The 26037-nt window shown below is 40.2% G+C and overlaps 1 protein-coding gene across 1 annotated transcript in view; it reads left to right on the forward strand.

Annotated features, from left to right (window-relative positions):
* BAIAP3 (BAI1 associated protein 3) overlaps positions 1-26037 on the forward strand; it is a 599530-nt gene that overhangs the window by 403113 nt on the left and 170380 nt on the right. The window contains exons 8-10 of the mRNA XM_082260275.1: positions 14526-14739; positions 22556-22600; positions 25773-25850. Of these exons, the coding sequence (XP_082116401.1) occupies positions 14526-14739; positions 22556-22600; positions 25773-25850 (337 nt within the window). The remainder of the gene's footprint in view (positions 1-14525; positions 14740-22555; positions 22601-25772; positions 25851-26037) is intronic.

A 26037-nucleotide genomic window follows, 5' to 3' on the forward strand; every position in this document is an offset into this window, starting at 1 on the left:
GGCAGAGAAGAGTTGACCGGGACAAGATGATAAGTTGTTGATGAGAGTAATAAAATAGGTCTGCTTGGCAGTGAGGAGGCTGGAATTGTATTTACGGAGGGCAGATTTATATTGGTAGAAATCTTTCTGAGACGTAGTCTTTTATGCCACAGGCACTCAAGGGCAAAACTATGTTTTTTCAGACTTCTAGTATCATCTGTTTGCCAAAGTTGAAGGGGTCAGGGCCTGATTCTGTGTGTAGTGAGAGGGGCCAGTGTGTCCAGGGAGGATAAAAGTGAAGCGTAATAGACAGAAGTGGCTAGGTTGGGGCAGGACATGGGTGAGATTTTGTCATAGATATGGTCGCTAGGTTTCTGCGGGTAACTGGTAGGCGGTGGGAGGGAGAGGAGGTGGAGGAGAGGGAGAGAGTGAAACTAATAAGGTAGTGATCAAAGAGAGGGAAAGGATAGTTTAAGAGGTTGCACGGAGTGCATAGGTTTAAAAAAACAAGGTCAAGGATATTGCCTTCAGAGTGAGTAGAAGCATGTATCCATTGCTTCAGGTCAAAGGAGGAGGTTAGACTGAGAAGTTTGAAAGTAGCAGGAGTGTTAGTACTAACAGGGATCTTAAAATCACTGAGAATGATTGTGGGGATTTCAGAAGAGGGAAGGCCAGGCTGAGAAATCATTAAGAAAGGTTGATACCAGTCCAGGGGGCTGCTAAAGCACAGCTATCCTTAGAGAAACGGGAGAGAAAAGACGAATGCAGTGTGCCTCAAATGAGGAGAGTGACAGAGAGGGTGGGGGGTGAAGTACCTGAATAGTGAAGAAGAGAAATGGGAACTAAATTGTGTGGATTGCAGCTGCTGCCAGAGGGTGCGGGGTAATGGGTGCGTTGAGTACAGTTAAATGATGGAGGTCCAGGGTTTGGGGATATATCTCCAGAGGTTAGGAGAAGCAGAAGGGAGAGGGAGGTAATGTGGGAGTGGGATGTATATGTAGGGACATGCCTCAGTGTCCTGGAGATTTTATTAGCGTGTGGATTTAGAATTAACAGAAGTTGCTGAGTGCAGTATTAAGGAGAGGACAGAAGTGAGGGTGATATATACTGTAAGATGTGGGGTGGAGAAGAGGGGTGAAGGAGAGTTTAGTTTTAGGATAGAAGACACAGCTGTCAGAAGGAGTGGTAGAGAGTGCATGTTACAAGGGGGGGAGAAAGAGCTGCAGGGGTAAACAAGGTCCCTGTGATCTGTTTGGTGTTTTTTAAAGTAGTTTCCTGTGTACATTTGTTTTGTGCGTTTGCTGAAGTGCACAGTTGGAAGTACCCCCACTTAAAGAAATACCCCCACTTTGCGAAATGGGCCCCCCTTGCAAATGTGTCTTCCCCGAAAGATGTTTTAGTTTTATACAGTTAGGGATGGGGGTAGTTGCCTTCCAATTAACTAATCAGTAGGTATTAAAGGATGGCTGGCTAAACAGGGCAAGATTCTCACTTCAGAAACAGACTTTCAAGAGGTCAGGTTATAAAGATAAGAACAGGTCATAATTTAAGGTAAGACATAGGGAGAAAAAAAGAGCATTGCAATGAGGATAATCTACAGGCGGTTTAACCCTCCTCTTATGTTAGAATTCCGTTACTATCCATGATGTTAGGGTCAGTTTTGACCCGTGTTTTAAATCAGCCATAAAATACCCTCTGAATAATTATTTATCATCAAATTTGTTTCTTACCTCTTGGTTACCTTGTTAGGCTTCTTTATCCTTGAAAAGATTGGTTTTAATATTTTTGGTGTGACCCCTAGACCTTTCTTTTGATAGCATACCTCTCATTGTCAAATTGAAAAAATGGTAAAATAAAGTCAGCAACTCTGAAATTAATTTTGTCCTATGTTTCTTCACTTTATTTAGAGAAGCAGACAAGCAGGAAAAGAGATAGGCCCCTCCCTAACTACAGCTCACAGGGTTGAGAGGGGATTGGCTGTCACTGTTACTAAGCAGAGAGAGTGTTTATGATTTCAGTTTTGGCACTTATTAGTGTCCTAAAATCCTATATTATAACTGGGTCAGAATTGACCCTAACACCATGAACATCTTAATTTTCACCACAGTATTTTATAATTTAGTGAAAAGGATTATTTTTCTATTACATTGTTTAAATAGAGGTTCCTGACAAAGTAAAAAAATCTTGATGCAATAAACAAATTTATGTGATACTTATAGACATTCAAAACCTGAAAACGGGTCAGTTTTGACCCTAACACAAGAGGAGGGTTAAGCAAAATAACAAAATAACAATACCAGAGTCAAATGCAAACATAAGGAGAGCAGTTTTCAGTATCACAGTTATGGGTGTAGTTGCCGCAGTAAGAACATACCAGAGTTAAATACAAACATAAGAAGAGCAGTTTTCAGTATCACAATTATGGGTGGAGTTGCAGCAGTAAAACCATACCTGTGGATTGACAGAGAAGAAATTTTCAGATCAGACATTTAGATTAGGGATCGATCGATTATCGGCAAAGTCGATATATCGAGGGCCGATGTGCACGTTTCCCGATATATCGGAATCGGCCACCAAGGTGATATTTCGGGAAAGTGCTTGTACCGGAGTGATGCCTGCAGCTAGAGGCATCACCCTGTTACCGGCGTCCATAGCTGACGATCGGCTGTCTTGTAATGACAACCGATGTGGCTGAGAAGCCGCTCAGCTGTCATTACAAGGAGCCAGAGGGGACGTCCGCCCCCCTCCCGCCACCTTCCGTGGCTCGCCACCAACCAGCCTGCACGGCCGCCGAAGACCCGATCAAAGCCGCATTCGGCTCTGATCGGGTCTCCATGCAAAAACCCGGAAGGGATGTCATGTTATCACTTCCCGGTACTGGCGCCTGATTAAAAAAATGACAGAATTCAAAACAGCCTAAACTTGGCGTTTTGAATGCTTTTAAGTGCAAAGAAGGGGTTTGGGGTCTTTTAGACCCCAATATCCCTCCACAAGAGTACCTGTCAAAGAAAAAACAAAATTTTTTTGTTAAATGTACGAAAATATCGGCGCATATCAGCCGATACTGATATGCATTGACCAAAATATCGATATCGGCAACGAAAAACTGATATTGATCGATCACTAGTTTTGATGATGAGTTCAGAGTCGAAAGTGCTCCCACTTTAGGAAATACCCTCACTTTGAGAAAAATGTTCTCCCTTTGCAAATGTGCCTTCTCCGAATATACATGTTGTGCGTCCATATCTGAGTGTAGAGGTCTGCCTTAAGGTTAAGTATTCCCCCACGGTAGCCATAGCCTTGTCCCAGGACATTGATGAAGACGACACAGCACAAAGGCACCATGAGTTTATAAAATGACCCTGTAAAAAGTGCCTAACATAGCCCAGAACTCATGTGGAGTAGGCCTCACATGTGACCCAGTACTTGGTGCCCAACGTGTTAATGGGAAACATGGAGGATGTGACAAACCGCTACTGCTACCCTTGTGGGCCCAGGCCCCAACAGCAGCCTACGCCTACACACACATAGTTAAGGATGCAGATTAAAGATGCAGAAATGCTTTGTAAAAGTGACCATTTGCAAATGTGGTTATAAGATTTGAACACAAACTGGCACATTTATTTTTTTTTTCTTTGGAATGCGGCAGGCAAACATAACATGTTTCCAATGCTTCGAGTAATATTATATATTCTCATTTTATCGCTTAGTGGCAGCAGACAGCCCTGAAGACCAAAGCAACTTTTGCATAGCAGATGTGCATCCTTCTGATCCAATGACTGAGCAAGCTATGGCATGGCCTTGTGCTTATGCTCAGGACAGCAGCTGTAGGCACATGTCAGGCTCCATTCATCTATACATAAGAAGATGTCATTCTGCTCTAGAATGCAGGTCAGCAGTTACAGTTGAAAGCTATGGAACTGGTAGTACATGTCCCCTGTGAGTTATAAACACACAGATCATCAGTCACACCCACTGCACGTTTGCTGCTTTTTCATTTAGAATTAAAGACATTGCTAAAAATGCCATACTCTGAACGAATCCACAGGGCCTGCTTAGTGAACTGTCCCAATCTGAAATGTAGGACAGCATTGAATGAAAGAAGAAAGAAATCTGACGCAAATCCAATAGTTTAATTATAAATCTGTTTCCAAGTCCAGCAGCTCTAGCAGCTGACATATTTTGATAACTTTACCCCAAGGAGAGTAACCGTATTATCCTCAGAAATGTCAGGGTTTGATAAATCTTTCATGTTTGCAGCTCATCTGATGTTTGTGAAGTCTTTGTTTATTGTGTTCTTGATAGCAATATACAAGGTCATCAGGCTGATCATGGTTGACCCAACTAAATTCTTCCTTACCCAACACAAGGTTTTAGGTTTTTACGATACAAAATATGTAAAGTATCTCTGTTCAATATGTGTCATAAATAGGTAACTCCTTATTCTTGTTCATCTAAGATATTATTTCACCTAGACACGGTTATGCAGAAAATTATTTCTATTACTTTAAAATATTGTCAAATGTAGCTTTGGTAGACATAATTGTCAAAATGGCAGGAATGTTTTTACTGTGATATTCTCATATGGTGTGTTGGATGCTCATGTACGTACAACCCCAATTCCAAAAAAGTTAGGATGCTGTGTAAAATATACTAATTTTAAATAAAAACAGAATGTAATCATTTGAAAATTTCATAAACTTACAATGGAAAATATAAAACACATCAAATGTTTAAACTATTTTAAGTTTAAATAAGCTAATTTTTAAAAGATGGCAGCAACACGTCTCAAAAAAGTTTACCACAGTGTCACATCCCCTTTTCTTTTAACACTCGTCTAGCAACTGAGAAGACCAGTTGCTGGAGTTTTGGGTGAGGAATGTTGTCCCATTCTTGCCCAACATAGGATTCTAACTGTGCAACAGTCCTGGGTCTTCTTTGTTGCATTTTTCATTTCAAGATGCTCCAAATATTTTCAATTCATAAAAGGTCTGGACTGCTGGCATGCCAGTGGTTGTAAACCTCAGTCATTGAATATGAGCAAAGCACATACTGTACAGTATATCTATAGCTCTCACACACTGTTACTGCAGCCTCTCCACCCCCTCCTCTGTGCTCCTGACAGATGAAGAAAGAGTTTAACACTTTTCTGCCCCTTTGTAGGGGTGTAGGGAGAAGAAGACTGCAGATAAACAAGGAAAACATATGTAGGAGGATTTGTTTAATCTCTGTTTATCATCTAAGGCTGTTCACTTCACTGGGTATATGTGAAGGCTTACAACCACTTTAACCACTTAAGGACCGCCCACTGCAGATTTACACGAACCGACATTGCTATACGTCGGTCGCCCGCCTGCAGCTAGGGGATGCACTCCCGCCCCCACTCGGCAGCGGGGACTCCAATGCACGGGGCCGGCAGCTCCGATTGCCGCCGAACAGTCGTGATCGTTCCCCGCTGAGAGAGAAGGACGGTCAGTTGTTGTAAACACAGCTGACCGTTCTCTCTGGAATGATCACAGAGTGCCTGTGATCCTTCTATGTAGGATCACAGGTCTCTGTGATCATTTCAAAAGCCCAACCCCCATACAGTTGGAATCATTCCCCTAGGCTTACATTTAACCCCTTGATCACCCACTGTGTTAACCTCTTACCTGCCAGTTTCATTGTTACAGTAACAGTGCATATTTTTAGCACTGATTACTGTAGTAATGTCACTGGTCCCCCCAAAAGTATCAAAAATGTCAGTTAGGGGTCCGATCTGTCCACCACAATGTCGCAGTCTCGCTAAAAATTGCAGATCGCCACCATTACTAGTAAAAAAAAAAAAAAACAATAAAAATTACATAAATCTTTCCCGTAGTTAGTAGACATGATAACTTTTGTGCAAACCAATCAAAATATGCTTATTGCGATTTTTTTTTACCAAAAATATGTAGCAGAAAACAAATTGGCCTAAAATGTTAAAAAAAAAATGTCCACTACAAAGCCATACTGTTGTCATAGATTAAATATGCAAGACCTTTTCTGAAAAATATATCATCTGGGTGGAAGCATATGCTTCTCTAAAACCTAGATATATCTTTCAGCATTGATTTAAAATTTCCGACCACAGAAGAGTTTTCCACTTGGCAACAGAGTTAAATGGGATTTGGCCCAGAGAAGACAGCAACATTTCTGGATTATGTTCAAATATGGCTTCTTCTCTAAATGATAGAGCTTTTTCCTGCATTTTTTGATGGCACGAAGAACTGTGTTCACAGACAGTGATTTTTGGAAGTATTCCTGAGCCCCTGCAGTCATGCCCATCACAAAATCGTGCCTGTTTAATGCAGTGCCGTCTGAGAGTCCTAAGATCATATTGCGTTTTGGCCTTGTCCCTTCTACACAGAGATTTCTCCAGATTCTTGGAAACCTTTTCAATGATTTTATGTACTGTAGATGATGAAATATTTAAAGTCTTTACATTGAGTAACATTATTTTGAAATTGTCTGACAATTTTTAGACACAGCTTTTAACAGATTGGTGAACCTTTTAGTGCCGGTTCACACTTCCGCGTGTGCGGCGATCGCATGTAATATCGGAGCGCACTGCTCCTTCATTACATGTGATCGGATGTGCAGTGCGAATTCAGCCATACACTTTGTATGGCTAAATTCGCACTGCACCCGCACAAAAGTCGCACATGAGGCATTTTTTCAGCCGCATCAGGATCGGATCGCACAGTGGTTCACACTTGTGCGATCCGATCCTGTGCGAACTGTCAGATCGCACTGCGATATGCGATCAAACTGGGGGTGTCGTTAACATTTCATTGACACCACCAGCGTATCGCATATGGCAGTGTGAACTGCCAGATGTGCGCTTGCGATGCGGGAACAGGCTGCGAATTCGCAGCCTTCCCGCATCGCACAAGTGTGACCCGGCACTCAATTTACCTAACCAGTTGCAAAATGTTCTTCCAGCTCTTCCTTGTTAGTACCTTAAATTTGCCAGCTTTTTGTTGCCCTGTCCCAACTTTTATAAGACATGTTGCTGCTATCAGTTTCAAAATCACCCTATTTTTTTTCTATTAAATGGTACATTTTTTCATTTTAAACTTTTTATTGTTCTCTTTTTTTCTATTATGAATAATGGATTTATGATATATGAATGTATGGATTTATGAGATTTGCAAATCTTTGTATTCTTTTTTATGTAGATTTTACACAGTGTCACAATTTTTTTTGGAATTGGGGAGGTACAATCCAATAAATTATATAGGAATGGAGCTTTTAACTGGCTACACCAGTGAATTTGGCGCAAAGGTGAGTCATACTCACCATAGGAATGACCCAGCAAATACCAAAGTACTATAAAGGTTTACTGAATGCAATATGCGTAGCTTTGGTGATACACATATAATTCAGCAAGAAACATAATAGGCACCTAAATTTGATGTGGTTAAAAAAAAATTAATAACTTTTAACATGAAAGTAATGATAGTGAAATAATGTTTATATTAAAATATCAGTCCACTGAAAAGCAATGTTTTAGCTATAGGTGGAGCTTTGTCTGAAAAGTTAACTTAAGTTTTTTGCGTGTCTTGGATACTGCAGCACAGAGATTCATCTGCTATAGTTTCAAATTATATTCCTGCCCCTAAGAGTTTTGGGTGTTCCCACTGGCCTCTGTGTATTCCAACTCCCGTTACATATAGAATGATAAAAAATAATCCTACAGAATAGAACCCTGTCATAATAGACACAGCAGGCTTACAGACCTGGCAACTCAAGACTAGAGATATTACTATGAATTCCTCAAAGATATAGGAAAGTGTCTGAATGCTAGCATCTGCCAAAAGCAGAAATATAATTTTTCAGTGGACTGACCCTTTAAATATCAATTGCGGATTTGCCATTTAAGTAAATGATTATTCAAAATGGGAACACTGCTTGGGACCCCCAACCTGTTAGAGAGGAGTTTTCTTCTTAGAGCTCTGTACACATACTTGTAATACTGATGCGGATAATAGGGTCCTCATGTCCAGGCTCTCACTCTCCCAGCAACAAACCAAGCCTAATATGCTAACTTTTCAGAAGACGCTGCTTCATCACTATTCAACTAAAGACACATCACATCACTGCTGCAATTCACTCGTTATCACAGCACTTTTTGCTTCTCCCTCAGGTCATTACATTGACTACTTCAGGTCCACCCCATAGCAGTTTTACTGCTACAGGGTGGCACCTGTGTCCCGGATCGCATACATATATACGTGATCCGGCTTTTCCGGGTAGGGGGTGCGCATGCGTGCCGGCGGGGACTCGCTCTCGCTGTGATTACACTCACACACTCGAAGTCCGCTGGCACCCACCGATGATGGAGCAGAGAAGTGGAATGGCAATCTGCCTATGTAAACAAGGCAGATCACCAGTTTGAGAGGAGGGAAGGCATGGATCCTGTGTCTCTGCAAAGCAGGGACACAAGTTAATGCCTTCCCCTAGTAAAAGCACCTCCCACAGTTCCGAAAAAAACAATAGGCACACATTTAACTCTTTGATTGCCCCTGATATTCACCCCTTCCCAGCCAGTGTCATTAGTACAGTAACAGTGCATATTTTTTAGTACTGACCACTGTAATAATGTCACTGGTCCCAAAAAAGTGTCAGTTAGTGTCCGAATGTCTGCCACAATTTTGCAGTCCCGCTCTAAGTTGCTATAAATAAAAATATCCCAGTTTGTAAACAAAATCAATCTCTATATGCTTATTGGGATTTTTTACCAAAAATATGTAGCAGAATACATATTGGCCTAAACATTTATTTATTTGATATGTTTTATAGCAAAAAGTAAAAAGGAATGTTTTTTTTTTTGTTTTTGTTTATAGCGCAAAAAATAAATAACACAGAGGTGATAAAATCTTGCACTAAAAGAAAGCTCTATTTGTGGGGGAAAAGGAAATACATTTTATTTGGGTACAGCGTCGCACGACCGCACAATTGTCAAATAAATTAACACATTGAAAAAATGGCCACCTGGTCATGAAGGGGGGTAAATCTTTGGAAGGGCTAGTGATTAATAAAGTTACATGTGGAGCACAAATATACACATGCAAGAGTTACTATAAAGACCCAGAAAAGTGTACTTTTACATTATTCACTTTCAAGAAACCAGTAGCTGAAACCAAAGCTGTGCAACTGATCTTTGATCAACTTAACTGATGTTACTTTAACTAATGTTACTGTAGTTAAAGTCAGAAGGTTATTCAGAATTAAGTTATTGTTGTGGATTACCAAAATTATGTGTTAATGCTATCTGTTGTTTTATGCAATGTGAATATCATGTAATTGTAGTATGTAATGTGCCATTAAGATATTTAAGGTTGAAGGTTTTTTTTTTAAAGCTGAACTTAAGGCAAACATAAAAAACATCCCTGATCCCGGTTATATTTGACATTTTAATTTAATGGCTTCCTGTAACTCCCCAAACAGTGGGTGCCAGAAAGGCAGGGCCATCACTGTGTGTTGCTTTGCACAGTGCCATCATTGTTAGTTTGTCAGCTGTTAAAGTAACAAGGGGGATTGCTGGCAGGGGGAGAAAACAGAGTTAAGCCTCATGCTCACAGGACTTTTTTTTAACTCTCATAGAAGCCATCAGCCTTTTTGCATTAAAAATGGCTGACACTTATAAAAGTTTCTAAAGCTTTTACACGGTTTTAGGAGCTTTTACAGGCATCAAGCTCTTGGGTGTTAATTCATTTTATTGGCCAGAATAAACAATTTATTCGGGCCATTGAAATTAATTAATGTTCAAGCACAAGCTATTAGGCATGTTTACCAGTTTTTGTTCTGCCTTAGCTCTGCTGCTCCTGGACTCACTGGCAATGCTTTTTTTTTTTCCTGCCTCTAAAAGCTATTGCCACTAAACGCTGCTAAAAGCCTATGGCTAACATAGAGGGGCGTTTAGCGGCAGGAAAAAAAATGGCAGACCACCCCCCCCCCCCCCCCCCCAGAAGCAGCTGTAAAAACATTCAGTGTGCATGAGGCCTAAACAAAACAAGGATCTCATCATGGTGGCAATTTTTCATTGGTCAGTCAGCAGGTTGGGGCAGGTCAAAGACCAAGCTGTACTGATTACCTAGATTCGGCAGCATGACTAGATCATGAGACTGGCTATACAGATTCACAAATCTGTTGACAGGTAAGACAAATCCCATATATGTTTTACAACTGTATTTTTAGCTGTTTAACTGTAGGTCTGCTTTCATTTGGCTGTTTCCTTTTAATTAAAAAAAGTTTGTTTGGAGATTGCTCGCCTCCCCCATTTTTCTACTGTTTAAAGCATTATTATATGCACAATTTTGTAATAAAATCATTTCTAGGGCACATTAATCATGTTTTTTTTTTCTTTTGCATAAAGTACTTTCTTTTGTAAAATAATGTGTAACTATGATCTTAAATATCTCATTACCACTGCATCTTGTCTGCTCCTTGCATGTTTCCTTCCCCTTATCTTGGAAATAAAAGCATCTCCCTTATTTAGGAATTCACCTCACTTGCCAGTAAAATGACATATTTGCCAAACTGCTTTACCTTTTCTGGGTGTTGCCCCTGCAAATCCCTCTACAGGTTCTATGAGATTTACAGAATCAAGTATTATCATTTATTTGGCAAAATCATAAACCCAGAACCTCTAGATAAAACCTCTTTGGTAATAGACCACAAGATAGATACTATGTCATCTCTGAAAACCCAATATGGGTATCCTTGGAGGTAGTTGACTGTGACCACCTACACATAGATAATTTACTGTGGCTTCTCCCATGACAGTGTTCATACAGAATCCCATCATTCCCATTCCCTGAAAATTTGGGACAGACTCCGATATTCTGGGAGGCTACTGTTTCCCTGTTTGCCTTTACTGTCTTTCCTCAAAAACCCTTCCTTCCTACCAGTCTTGGGGGAGCCATTTATTTTTAAACATTGGACTGCACACAACATTACAAGCCTATATAAACTAATGATGAAAGATGGTGTAAAATAATTTCTGAACTTGCAATGTGAATACTCACTGCTAACTCTGAAATATTTCATCGCCTACAGATAAATCTCTTTGTCCCAGCCTTATTCCACTTTCAAAATGATAGAAATACCCTAACACCTTTTGAACATTGGAGTAAAGATGACACTCATCCCCCCGCCTTGATCTTCTTTCTGTATAATTTACTTCTTGCAGGCCCCTCATTACAAAATCTTGATTATATGCCTAAATGGATAAGGGATCTAAATACCTAAATAGAACCAGAACAATGGACCAAAAAAAAAAAAAAAAAAGAACCAGACAAATGCTTGAGCTCTAAAATCCAATTATAAATCATTATATCGGCGTTACATAGTCCCTACTGGAAATCCACATCACACTCCAGGCCACACGGGGACCCGTTTTTGACGGTGCTCAGACCCAGGGACATATTTCCACACCTGGTAGACCTGTCTTATAGTACAACACTTGTGGACCCAAGTACATGATATGCTGGCTTTAATATTGATTATCACTATCCCTGCTTCCCTGGCCAAAGCTTTGCTCAATCTCCAATTTGACAGAATACCTAGACAGCAATTTAAATTTAAGTTTTAAATGATGTCCTTATGGAAACTAAAAAAGCAATTGCTAAAGGTTGCTAAAGGTTGGTTATCTGACACTTTCTCGCTAATGGCAGTGAAAAATAGGATTCATTCAACATTCATTACTGAAAAGCTGACAGCGAAACTGACAGATATAATGGCCGAATTCCACAAGATCTGGGACCCATGATTTTCTAACTTACTATCTTCAGCTTTTGACCATAGGCTGATTGACCTGTAAAAGAGAAGAGGTCTGGTTCTGGCTTGAGAATTAACACAAGGCCCTAGGTGCTCATCCCCTTTAAACCCCCTGCCCCCCTCTCTTTCCCCTATTCTTTTTTTTTCTTCATCATTTCTTTTCCAGTTACTTTTATATATCATAAAGTGCATACTAGGTTGCCCTGTAGCATGTAGCTTACGCCTTTGCTAAATTAATGTAATTATGGCCACTCTTGACATTCTATAAGATGTTAGCTTGTTATTTTAATGCAATGTTGAATATACAGTATATGACTGATTATTTCATAAAAAATATTGAATGAAGAAAAAGAATGTGTAAAATACTATCAATACTTTAATAAAAACTAATCAAAATGCTCTTTTTGGTTTTGGATAGAGTGGGAAAGAGTTAAAATTAAGTTGTCATACCTTCCCTTGACCCCTTTAGAAAGCTTTTCCCTCATTTCCTCTCCCTGTTACACCAGATAACAATTTTCTTATGGTCTTTTAAATGCTGGAGGCGTATTACTCTATTAGGGTTTATGCGTGATAGCTGTGTGTGATCCACTAGCAAAATCATGCTGGGCCCAACAAGCCAGGAGGAAATAGGATACAGCTAATCAGGCCTGACCGAAACTTGGACTTTTAGTGAATGTTGTAGCGTTGAGAAAAGTTGACAAGGTCCCAGGGAGCCCAAGATCCAAAGGAAGAATATGATGGAGAGCAGATGGCAGACCTTTACTGAAGAGATTACCCTCAAATCATGTCCATGTGACAACGCAACCAGATATACCCTGACACAGGGTTGAACAAGAACAGTGAGTGAGGGGAATCTCCCCATTGGGGACATGCAGTCCAACTTTGAGTCGAGGTTCTAACCCTTTACCACTCTGTAAGACCTAGAAGGAGCGATCCTGAGGAGCTGATCAGTTACAGTGGGGAGGCTCGATTCCGGCAGGAGAGTGTTGCCTAGGAATACTGATGCTCTTCCGCCACTCTGCAACCCAGCCAATTTCTTCCTATATTAGCACCTGCATGCTGCAAGCCCCAAGAGCCAAGCCTGCAATGCCCCACTGTACCAATCTCAGGTTCTCTCCTTCCAGTTACAGTGCTTGCAGCTCTGCCAGTTATTTCCCTGAGCCTGTCAGTCACACATTGGCATTCAGAATTGCATATCAGTTAATGAACTCCTGTGCCTCTCAGCTCCCTCACTGATTTCACCAGCCTGCTCTACACCAACCATGTGACCAGCAGATCGTCAGAGGACATTTCATCACTACTGCTTCTAATAGTCGTGAGTGTGCATACTATTTCACAAGCAGCTTAGCTATCATTTCCAGCACCAGTCGTTTTTTTCTATATGTTTCTATACTCATGGCCTTCCCAGTCCAGTGTTGTTCACCTAAGGCTGCTGGTTTAATCCAAATATTTTTTACTTTACACTAAACCTTGATTTAGCCCTCCACAAGAGTTTTAGTTTCTCATATGTAATGAGAATTGAAATTGAAGTGCCACACAACTGCTAGGAAGGTCTGGATACAATTTCTTGAAAAAAATAATTGCCCATCCCTGCTTTATGCTTTCAGTGATCTTGATGTGGTGGAAGGGGGGGGGGGGGGAGCTCACAGTCAATGTATATAATGGCTGCTTTCTTGCTTTCATATAAGCATTAATGTGGACCTAGCATCAAATATACTTTTTATGTTGGGTGTATGCAAGCCAACTGTAAGAGTTACAGTTACTTATTACCTTACACAGAAATCACAGTAACCCCTCTGAGAATTTCTTAATCTACTTTCCTCTCCAGTGGGTCAGAGCCATATTTATTCTGGTCCTGTCCACCTGTCCAGTGTCAGCATCTACTTCTTGGACTAAGATGTAGATCCATAGATCAAACAATTATGTAAATCCTCATACCTGTGCAGTTTTTGGCTCTGTTCACAAAGTCTGACTCAAGCTAGCTGCTACTCCAACCTCTAAGGCCCCTTTCACATGGGGCTGACTCTGTTTTGATCAGCAGTGGATCTGTCCATTGATCCCCTACTGATCAGAGCAGGTGGTTGACAGGTCCGTGTCTGCTCAGTTTTCTACAGAGAAAACACAGAGCTTACACTGCCCTATCCGCGGCTTGGTTTAAACAACCGATACCCTTGCATTTATTTTTAGCGGACTGGATTGGAGGTAGGTAGGTATAAACAAACACAAGTCCATTTACACCCACTGGACCATAGGGGTGAACAGACTCTCTGATCAGGTCTGCCTGAAAAACTGACAAGTGGATCTGATCGGAAGCGATCAGTTCTGCCTGAAAAACTGACAAGTGGATCTAATCAGAAAAGGGCCTTGCCTTGTAATTTCTACAATGTTACAATGTTGCAGTCTGATCACTAGGGGAGAGGAGACAACATCATCTTAGCCTAGGCAAAGTTATTTTGCCTGGAACCCAAGGACAGATTTGTAATTTGGAAATTATGCTGTTGATGTATAAAGTGTTAAATTGGGAATTTATTCATGCAGATATGTAAGATTGCTGAAAAAGCCACTTTAACTTGCTGTCTTCTATTGATCTGGGGTTCTTCTTTACCATGTGTACCTTACTTTTTACATATTTATTTACAGAACTGACTTTTGACATCGGTCAACAACTATAAAGCCATCGTATAATGAAAATAAGTCATATCCAAGGTTTCTTTATATATACCTGTTTTTTATAATTGGCATAGGTTTTAGCGACCCATATTGCATGCTGGGAATCATGATTGTGCAAAGTGCGAAAGAAACCGAGGAAAAGAAAGAGAGGAAATTTAGCTTCAGAAAGAAGAAAGACAAAATGGAGAAACGTTCAAGTATAAGGGAAGTGCTGCCAGCAAAGTACATCCAGGTCACTGAGGTCAAGAGCAATACCTTGAATCCAATTTGGAATGAAAACTTCCTTTTGTAAGTGAAGTGACATTCTGCACCTAAAACTTCTTCTGTTTCATGTAACGTATACATTGAATACACTGTGTTCAAGTGTTTTAGAAGGTTTCCTAAAATAATATTCTGTGAACAAGACCCTCAGCCATATTTTTGGCTCTATGTCAAAAGCAAGTACTTGCTGTATGGTGTAAAACACGGCTGCACTGTATAATGCTGAGAGATTTTAAAGAAGGGATTTCTGTTTTATTTTTAGGTTTATCGAGTTTTATCTTATTCCACTTGGTAGCTAAATGATGGCCAGTATGGGACTTGTATGTTATCACATACCTTAAATTGTCATTCTATCCAAAATGGTCGTTCTCTTTTTTGGTAGATGCTGGATGGTTAAAGTATTTTTTTAAAAATCAAAAAAATCCTGCGCTAAACTAGCAAGAAAAATTGTGAATGTGCAAAATTATGGTGGTGAAAGCAGCTGAAAACACTTGATCAATAGCAAATCAACAAAATATAAAACCAAAATAGTGCAGCGCTAACAGATATGGTATACCCATACAGTGTATATAATGAAAAGAGTTGAATACACAAAGAAATGATAAAGATTGGTGTAATCAAATCAGTGAAAATATGATTTAAACGAATAACCACAAATCAAAGAGTCCATAAGTGATCCAATAACAACGCACAAGTCCCAGAAAGGTGATGTCAGAGCGGGAGGCTTGAATCCCAAGGTAAGGTAGGAATACACCCGTGATAGTACAATCAAAGTGGCAGCTTACCAGAAGCTGAGGTCTCCAAATTAATGGAACAGATGGCTGCCAACAGGAGGGCAAGGCAAGACTTTGACAAAATCATACATCCATAAGCCTTACATGGTGCCGCAGAAAATTCTTGATTTCCTGATTCCTGTAAGATGCGTTACACTGGGTCCTACATCTAAGCGCGTGTGGCCGTTCCATTAAGTTGGAGGCCTCAGCTTCTGGTAAGCTGCCACTTTGATTGTACTATCACGGGTGTATTCCTACCTTACCTTGGGATTCAAGCCTCCCGCTCTGACATCACCTTTCTGGGACTTGTGCTTTGTTATTGGATCACTTATGGACTTTTTGATTTGTGGTTATTCGTTTAAATCATATTTTCACTGATTTGATTACACCAATCTTTATAATTTCTTTGTGTATTCAACTCTATTCATTATATACACTTTATGGGTATACCATATCTGTTAGCGCTGCACTATTTTGGTTTTATATAAAGTATTTTTTTAAACTAAGTACATTTTCTGCAAGTACAAAAAATACTTAATACCTTAATGTTGTTTAGATAACACCACGTGTCTTTTCAAACAGTGAGTTCTAAACAGAGTTCATCAATCCATTCCAAATTGATTTCCTCCAATTGATTCAATCGATGAAAGTGCCTTCACCCCACCACGTGTGCACCACTTCCCAATGTATAATGCACTCACCAGAACACAGGTAATTAAGCCTCGTATCAATCACTCCTCATGGGTATTATTCAGAGGATCACAAAACTGCAGTGGGGATCTCATCTTATATTGATATTCCACAATTGGATACAAATAGGCCCAGGGGAATAGAACTCGAAATAACATGGGAAGAAAAGAGGGGGCTACATACCGTAATATAGTCAAACAAGATTTATTTAATAGCGAAGACCCCCCTTCATAAAATGCACTCACAGTGGATAAAAACTTCACAGTATATCAAAAAGAATAATGTAACCTGCTCCTTCTGCTCGGTCTCCTTCACCTGTCCTCGGTATCGCCGCTCTCATACCGAGAACAGGTGAAGGAGACCAAGCGAAAGAAGCAGGTTACATTATTCTTTTTGATATACTGTGAAATTTTTATCCACTGTGAGTGCATTTTATGAAGGGGGGTCTTGGCTATTAAATAAATCTTGTTTTACTATATTACACTATGTAACCCGCGTTCGGCATATCGCAGATCTGGCAGACAGATTGATGTGGGGGGCTGGGGATGACCCAGCGGTCATGGTGCATGTGGGCACTAATGACAAAGTTAAAGGTAGGTGGAGGATCCTTAAGAACGATTTTAGGGACTTAGGTAATAGATTGAGGAAAAGGACCTCCAAGGTGGTTTTCTCTGAAATACTGCCTGTACCTCGAGCCACACAGGAGAGGCAGAAGGAGATTAGGGAAGTTAACAAGTGGCTGAGGAACTGGTGTAGGAAGGAGGGGTTTGGGTTCCTGGAGAACTGGGCTGACTTCTCAGTCGGCTACCAGCTCTTTAGTAAGGATGGGCTGCACCTTAATGGGGACGATACAGCTCTTTTGGGGAGAAAGATGGCCACCAAGTTGGAGGGGCTTTTAAACTAGGAGACGGGGGGGAGGGCTCAGAAGTAGAATCAGTCAGGAGGGAGCAGAGGACTGAAGGCAGTTGTAGGGTCAGCAGCGACAGTAGGTCCACAACTCCAATCGGTAGGTCTGTGCGGGAAAACCTCAGACCAAACAGGAATAAACATAACCACCAATTGCGCTCAACTTCCGTAAAACTAAGAGGGGTATATGCTAATGCCAGGAGCCTAGCTAATAAAATGGATGAGTTGGAAATGTTAGTACATGAGGAGGACATAGACCTTGTGGGAATAACAGAGACTTGGTTCGACCCCTCACATGACTGGCTGGCCAATATCCAAGGGTATTCGGTGTACCGGAAGGACAGGGTAGGAAAAAGAGGGGGAGGGGTATGTCTCTATGTCAAGAACAATATAAAGGTGATAGAAAGGAGTGATATTACGGATGGGATGAGCATGGAGTTAGAATCTGTGTGGGTTGAACTCCATAGGGAAGGAGAAAAGGGGAAAGTAATTGTGGGGGTTTGCTATAGGCCACCTAACCAAGGGGAGGAGGTAGAGCTGGAATCCTTAGCACTAATGAGTAAAGTGGCAAAATTGGGATCAGTCATCATATTGGGGGACTTCAATTATCCTGACATTGACTGGGATGAGGGGACTGCACACTCACAGAAGGCCCGCCTATTCACAGAAACCTTACTGGATAATTACATGTCACAGTTGGTGGATTCTCCGACTAGAGAAAATGCAGTCCTGGATCTATTGATCACTAATGACCCAGACATAATCTCGGAGGTAGTAGTTCAGGACAACCTGGGCTCTAGCGATCACAGGATGATCACATTTAGTATAAATAACAATATAACAAGGCAAGTGGGGAACATAAGAACCCTAAACTTCAGACGGGCAAACTTTCCAAAATTGTACTCATTGATGGAAAGGGTAAACTGGGACCAAACCCTGGGATCCCTGACCACAGAGGAAAAATGGGAATGCTTTAGGAACATATTAGGCAAAGGCATCTTGCAGTGCATTCCTATGGGAAATAAATTTAGAAGAGACAAAGCCAAACCTGGCTGGCTAAACCGTAGCGTTAAAAAACTTATTAGGGGAAAAAAATTGGCCTTCAAGAAATATAAATCAGAGGGCACTGTATTGGCTTTCGAGCAATACAAGGAGGCAAATAAGAAAAGTAAACACGAAATCAAAATGGCTAAAATCAACTTTGAGAGACAAATAGCGGAGGATAGTAAAAAAAACCCAAAGAAATTCTTTAAATATATCAACAGCAAAAAAACTAGGGCAGAGCATATTGCACACATAATTAGCGATGATGGGGGGATGGTTACAGAGGACACTGAAAAAGCAACCGTGCTGAATGCTTTTTTCTCGTCAGTCTTTACACAGGAAACGGAGGGGTACACTGACCATGACTGTATGGTTAGTAGTAATACACAGGATTTGCCACTATGGCTAACAGAGGGTGAAATCAGGGAAAGGCTGGATAAACTTAACACAAACAAATCACCAGGCCCGGATGGCGTACATCCGAGAGTACTCAAGGAACTCAGTAAGGTTATATCCAGACCACTGTTCCTGATCTTTGCTGACAGTATTAGGACAGGAGATGTACCAGGGGATTGGAAGAAAGCTAACGTGATTCCGATATTCAAAAAGGGCCAGAGGCATATCCCGGGAAATTATAGGCCTGTCAGTTTGACATCAATAGTATGTAAACTTCTGGAGGGGATGATAAGGGACTATATCGTAGAATTTGCTAAAGACAACAACATCATCAGCAGTAATCAGCACGGGTTTACAAATGGGCGTTCTTGTCAAACCAATCTCTTAGCATTCTACGAGGAGGTAAGCTGTGAGCTAGATAGGGGCAGACCAGTGGATGTGGTGTACTTGGATTTCGCTAAGGCGTTTGATACAGTTCCCCACAAGCGCTTAATTTATAAAATAAGGTCTGCAGGTATCGACAGCAGAGTTTGCTCTTGGATACGGAATTGGCTTAAAGGGCGTGTCCAAAGGGTGGTAATAAACAGCGCATACTCAGACTGGTCTGAGGTTGTAAGCGGGGTGCCCCAGGGCTCAGTCCTGGGACCAACCTTGTTCAATTTATTCATAAACAGCATTGAGGACGGGATCAGTAGTGCGTTATCAGTTTTTGCAGATGACACAAAATTGGCCAGGGCAATAACTGCACAGCATGAAGCAGATATCCTACAGAATGACCTGGACAAAATTACAGAGTGGGCAACGACATGGCAAATGAGGTTTAACGTGGAGAAGTGTAAGGTTTTGCACTTGGGGACTAAAAACATAAAAACACAATACACGTTAGGAGGGGAACCCTTGGGGGTATCAAAAATGGAGAAGGATCTGGGAGTCTTGGTTGATGATAGATTAGGCAACAGCATGCAATGTCAAGCGGCAGCTGCCAAAGCCAGCAGAATATTAGCATGCATAAAGAAAGGGATGTATTCCAGAGATAAGACTATAATCCTTCCACTTTATAAAACTCTGGTCCGACCGCATCTGGAGTATTCTGTCCAGTTCTGGTCGCCAGTCCTCAGGAGAGATGTGTTGGAGCTGGAGAGAGTCCAGAGAAGGGCAACTAAACTAATTGGGGGATTGGAGGACCTTGACTATGAAGAGCGTCTACAATCGCTCGATTTATTCTCCCTGGAGAAGAGACGTCTGAGGGGGGACATGATAGCAATTTATAAATATCTTAATGGGGATCCCAGCTTAGAAAAAAAGCTGTTCATTCGAAGGGATTGCATGAGGACTCGAGGGCATACAATGCGATTAGAGGAGAAGCGTTTTAACCACAGGCAACGTGGGGGGTTCTTTACTGTTAGGGCTACAAGATTGTGGAATTCTCTACCACAAGAGGTGGTTTCTGCGGGTAGTATGGTGGCTTTCAAAAGACTCTTAGACTTACATCTCAAGGATCAGAACATTCAGGGGTATGTGAGATGAGTACAGCCACACACACCTACACAGGTTGAACTGGATGGACTATTGTCTTTATTCAACCTCACCTACTATGTAACTATGTAACTATATGTAACCCCCTCTTTTCTTCCCATGTTATTTTGAGTTCTATTGCTCTGGGCCTATCTGAATCCAATGGTGCAATATCAATATATGATGAGATCCCCACTGCAGTTTTGTGATCCTCTGAATATTACCCATGAGGAGTGATTGATACGAGGCTTAATTACCTGTGTTCTGGTGAGTGCATTATATATTGGAAAGTGGTGCACACGTGGTGGGGTGAAGGCACTTTCATTGATTTAATCATTTGGAGGAAATCAAAATGGGATGGATTGATGAACTCTGTTTAGGACTCACTGTTTGAAAAGACACGTGGTGTTATCTAGACATAGAGCCAGTTCACACTGAGGCGATCCGACTTTGGGGGGCGACCTGTGAAGTCGAGTGCACCAATGTGCACCGCGACTTCGGCGCGACTTGCAGGGACTTCACATAATGGAAGTCTATGCAAGTCGCTCCCAGGTCACCCCAAAGTAGTACAGGACCCTTTTTCTAAGTCGGAGCGACTTGTGTCGCTCCTATTAGAACGGGTCCTGTACTACTCAATGGACCGCTACCGACAGCGACTTGTCAGGCTGACAAGTCGCGCTAGTCTGAATGGGGTCTAAGAAGTGCTGCTAAACTTTTTAATTGGTCTTTTATTAATGTTCTATTGTTGTATGTTATGTGATTTTATAGCAGCAGCACCAATTGCATAACATTGAGTTTAGGAATCCTTTGCTACATAAGAGCTGGGGTCGGGGCACTTTGGAAAAATCAAAACTCTCAGATATACAGAAATAGAGCTGGGAATTATGGAAGATCTCATGATCAGAGTATCCAAGGCATTGAAGATGCTAGGCTCACACTTAGCCCACAATGGTCCACCTATAACTAAAATATCTATTTTGGCAGGTTGACTTTTTGATATGCCTCCCACAATTTTTTTACTTGCCTGTTGGTTTGGAACCTAAAGCAGTGTTAAAAGGGATGTATGGGTTTGGTTTTGTTAATGAGCTTTGGCTGTACTTCTCCTTTAAACCCAAAAGCAAACATTTATTACATTGCAGCTTACCAATTCCTTGATGTGATGGCTGTATTCGTTTTCTTTTTTAGGGTTTCTTTCCTTTATTTTCAACTGGTGATGTTGCCAGTAAGTCTATTGTTTTTCAACATAACAAGCTGTCCTGCAGATGTAGCGGTTAGAGAGTTGACCACTGACAGGGGTGCTTACAAAGATCAGTTTTATTTATGTAAAATGTTTCTCCCTATGCTGTCCAAAGGTGTCTCTGTTGCTCCTTCATCCAGAGTATAGGCACTCTAAGACAGGAGGTGTGTTACTGGCCAGATCACCAGGTAAAAACAGAGAGAAAAAAAAAACTATTAAAAGAAAACAAATGCAGCCACCACATCTAATGATTCGTTAGCTGAAATATATAATTTTTTTTGTTTTTGAAGCGAGGGTGACTAAAGTGAGTTAAGGGATTAAAGAGCCCGCTACAAATGCTATTAATCAAACTTAGTTTTTACTACAGCTGTGATTATGCAAACTGCAACAGAGACACAATTAATAAATACAATATCTGAGAGTGACATTCACAGTGATAGAATATATGATGGATAGATGAGGTCAAAGAGCTGATCAGGACTGATTCTAAGTCATGCAAGATGGACCACATGGTGTTTAAATCTTGTATTTCTTGATAGCTTAACATACTTTACAGCAGATACATTGCAACCTGGTTGTTTTCGCATTTTGCAAATTACAGACAATATGTGGTATAGTAAGCAAGAATTTCTTTTGATGATACAGAGTAATAAATCTAACGTAATAGTCCAGCTCTTCTTCCTGTTAGCAGGGGAACTTACCGTACTAGACCTTGACACAAGCAGGAAAATATAAAGAATAGTGTTTATTCTATTGACTATTGAAAAGAATAAAACTGAGCACTTGACAGAGGGATGAGAGTTTTTCTACAATGCCTTCAGTTTAAGATTAATCAGTAATGACAGCACTAAACTCTCACTATGGGCATGATTCACTGACGCAGTTCCACTGACGCAGTTCCATACAATATTGTATATATCAATTTTATTTTCTCATGATTCATCATTTAGATGTGTGCAAAATGACATATACCATGGGTATGGAAGCATGATTCTAAGTACCGGCCGTGATAATCCTATAATAAGGGAACAGTAAGTGTGCAGCACCCTGTCTTCATATGAAAAAGAGGACGCCCATCTCAACATACTGGTGCTGTATGGAAAAAGTGACCACGAAACAAATTACAGTCACTCACTTTTTTCATCACCACTGATCAACTATTACTACTTTTCTTGCCCTTTTACCTTTTTCCTTTATTCTATTAATAAAAAAACAAATGAAAAAATACTCTTTAATAACTTTGTTAGTATCTATTAAGTATAATTTCTATTTTATTTTATAGTGAAATTGATGATATTTTTACTGACCAGCTTCACCTGGATATTTGGTATGTATTATTGGCTTTGTTTATCTCTCTGTATATCTCTCATTTCTCTCTTTTCTCTCACTCTTCTCTCACTCTTTCTTCTCTCCTTTGTCTCTCTTCTCTTACTCTTCTCTCTTTTCTCTCTCTTCTCTCACTCTTTCTTCTCTCCTTTCTCTCTCTTCTCTCACTCTTTCTTCTCTCTTTTCTCTCTCTTCTCTCACTCTTTCTTCTCTCCTTTCTCTCTTCTCTTACTCTTTCTTCTCTCCTTTCTCTCTCTTCTCTCACTCTTTCTTCTCTCTCTTCTCTCGCTCTTTTTTTTCTTTCTCTCCCTCTCTCCTCTCGCTCTTTTTTTCTCTCTCTCTTATCTCTCTTTCTTTTTGTCTCTTTCCTGTCTCTCCCTCTCCCCTCTCTTAGCTTTGTGTGGGGGGTCTGTGATGTAAGGGGGGCTCTGTGTGGGGGGAGCTCTGATGTAAGGGGGCTCTCTGATGTAAGGGGGTCTCTGATGTGGGGGGTCTCTAATGTGGGGGGTCTCAGACCTATCCTCTGGGTTCATCCTTAGTGTAGGTTTTTTTGTTTTGTTTTTGTGTTACATAGTAGGTAAGGTTGAATAAAGACAAGTTCAAAATGTGTAGGTGTATGTGTGTCAGTGTCAATAATAATTTCCCATATCACTGTATGTTGCATTCTTTAAGATGCACGTCCAAGAGTCTTTTAAAAATATCAGTACCACCAATTGTGGAAAAGAACAGCAAAAGAAGGGGAATTTTTAGGACTTTAGATGAGTCATGTGCAGCATAAAAAAATAGTCAATGTTAGAAAAGCGTTTTATTCTCTTTCATAAGAAATGCATATCAGGTTACAATGTGCATACATCAATTTATATTCATATTCATAGTTTATTCTCATAGATAATAAAAGCATATCCTGTTACAATGTGCATACACAGGTTTGTAACCATATTCATAGTGCATTGCGAACCAATATACATAAAAATTAACAGTCACAAAATGGTACATAGCATGATAGATGTAGAACAGCTGTCCTAGATTACATGAACCACTTTAGCAGCAGAATATAGTGGTAAAAAATGGATGGATAGGGCATGATGAGCCGTCTGATAAAAAAGAACATGGTGCATCAGATAAGCCCTATGCGTTTCGTGGAATCTTTCCACTTCCTCATTGGGCAGATGAATCAAATAGCTGTAAGAAGATATAATAATCAATATGGTCTCATGTTATATACCAGACTATAGGAAAAGATTGTAACTGAGAGGAGAAAAAAAACTCTTCCTTTAAAATAATCACATTTGGGCTGAATGTAAAGTGAATGAGCCTGAAACAGGAAGGTCGCTCATGGAAACGTATGTTTCCATGCGCTTCCGCTCTTCTTTTTTACAAATTGTGGAAGAGAGTTCCACATCCTTATTGCCCTAACAGTGAAAAACTCCCTACGCAGCTTAAGGTTAAACCACTTCTTCTCCAATCTCATTGTGTGACTCCGTGTCTTCTTACACTCCCCGAGACTGAATAGTTTTTTTTTCCTACGCTGGGATCACCATTAAGTTATTTGTTAATCGCTATCAAGTCCCCCCTCTTCTCCAGGGAGAACAAGTTTAGTGCTTGTAGTCATTCCTCATAATTGAGGTCCTCCAATCGCCTTATTCATTTTGTTGCCCTTCCCTGGACTCTCTCCAGCTCCAGCACTTCCCTTCTGAGCACTAGTGGCCAGAACTGGATGGAATACTCCACATGTGGCCTGACCAGAGTTTTATAAAGTGGCAGGAGTATATTTTTATCTCTGGAGTATATCTCCTTTTTTATGCATGCTAATATTCTGCCGGATTTTTTAGCCACAGCTTGACATTGCATGCTATTGCTCAGTCTGTCTTCTACTAGGACCCTGAGATCTTTCTTCATCCTTGATTCCCCCAGAGGTCCCCCCCCCTAGTTTTAGGAATAAGTCTCTTTCATTGTTTCCTTTCTTTTTTCATCTGGTTGTCATAATACCTTTGATAAACATTGCTACTGTTATTACAATGGCTGGTTTTTATGACTACTGTTCTACTGATTTAGTTGGTATTTATATTATAATGTATTGGGCCAGGTAGAACGTATATTATATGACCTTTTATCTATTATTGTACGCAGCCTACTTTTAATGGATGTGATTTCTATTATGTTTATTTGCTTTACCTTTTTTGTATTGTAAAACCTTAATAAAACATAACTATAGAATATATATATATATATAGATATCTATATCTATAGATATGTCTATAGATATAAATATGTATATCTATAGATATATCTATAGATATATATATATATATATATCTATATAAAATCACAAAAGTATGATTTAGTAATCATTTGCTTTTACCTTGAATTTTTAAACAAATAGACTTTTCTGAGCAAAAAACTAATTTACTGTTAGAAATTTGTTCAAGAGAAAATTTTCATCCTGCTCCTTCAAATTATCTCATGATTGCAGTAGCAAACAAACATCAATTTGACAGACTAACAATTAGAAAATCAAAAGAACATTCTTAAAATGAAAAGTTTAGACCAGAATTCTACCTACCGCGTTTCCCCGAAAATAAGCCCGGGTCTTATATTAGTTTTGGCTACAAAAGATGCATTAGGGCTTATTTTTGGGGGATGTCTTATTTGTCCCCTGTCTTCTCTCCCCCTCTCCCTTGTTGTCAGAAAAAAATCACTGGTCTGCATTACAAGCATGTTAAAATGCATTACCTGCCTGTAGATGTGCATGTGGAAACACACACTAAAGGTAGGAATTAAGGTGTGAACTAGCCTGAAATACTTTCTCTTCTGTCTGTTCTGTTCAGCCTTAGTAGCTGTTTTTATGAAAAGTGAGCTAAAGAAAAAACAGTATTAGCTGCCATCTCTAATTTTTACAGTCGAGGTTTGAAAATAATGTAGATAAATTTATGTAGATAAATTCAAAAAAACTTTCAGATGGGCATCATAGCAAACACAATATACAGGGATATAGGAAATGGTAGTTACATACATACATATTCACTAACACAGATTGAACTGGATTTACTGGTGTCTTTATTAAACCTTACCAACTATGTAACTACTCTATTGACAACAATAAATGTACTGTATGCTTTCCCACACTCTTCATGGCCAATGCATCTGTGGTTTTAATGCAAAATTTATTTCAGGGATCATGATGATGATGTGTCTGTGGCAGAGGCCTGCAAAAAGCTCAATGAAGTCAGTGGTTTTAAAGGTATGGGCAGGTAAGGTATTCAGTTCCCCTACCAAACATCTTGTGTGTTAACCAACTCTCATATTTAGTGACACATCACCAGTAAAACTGTCATGTTTCTGTTACATGCATTGAACATAAAAATCTCAGTGAAACAGTTGTCTACTGTTCTCTGCCTCCAGATGCAGATTGCCATTCCTGGATAAATATTTGTAGCA

This window comes from Pelophylax lessonae (genome assembly GCF_965119305.1).
Source record: "Pelophylax lessonae genome assembly, chromosome: 6".
Lineage (NCBI taxonomy): Eukaryota > Metazoa > Chordata > Amphibia > Anura > Ranidae > Pelophylax > Pelophylax lessonae.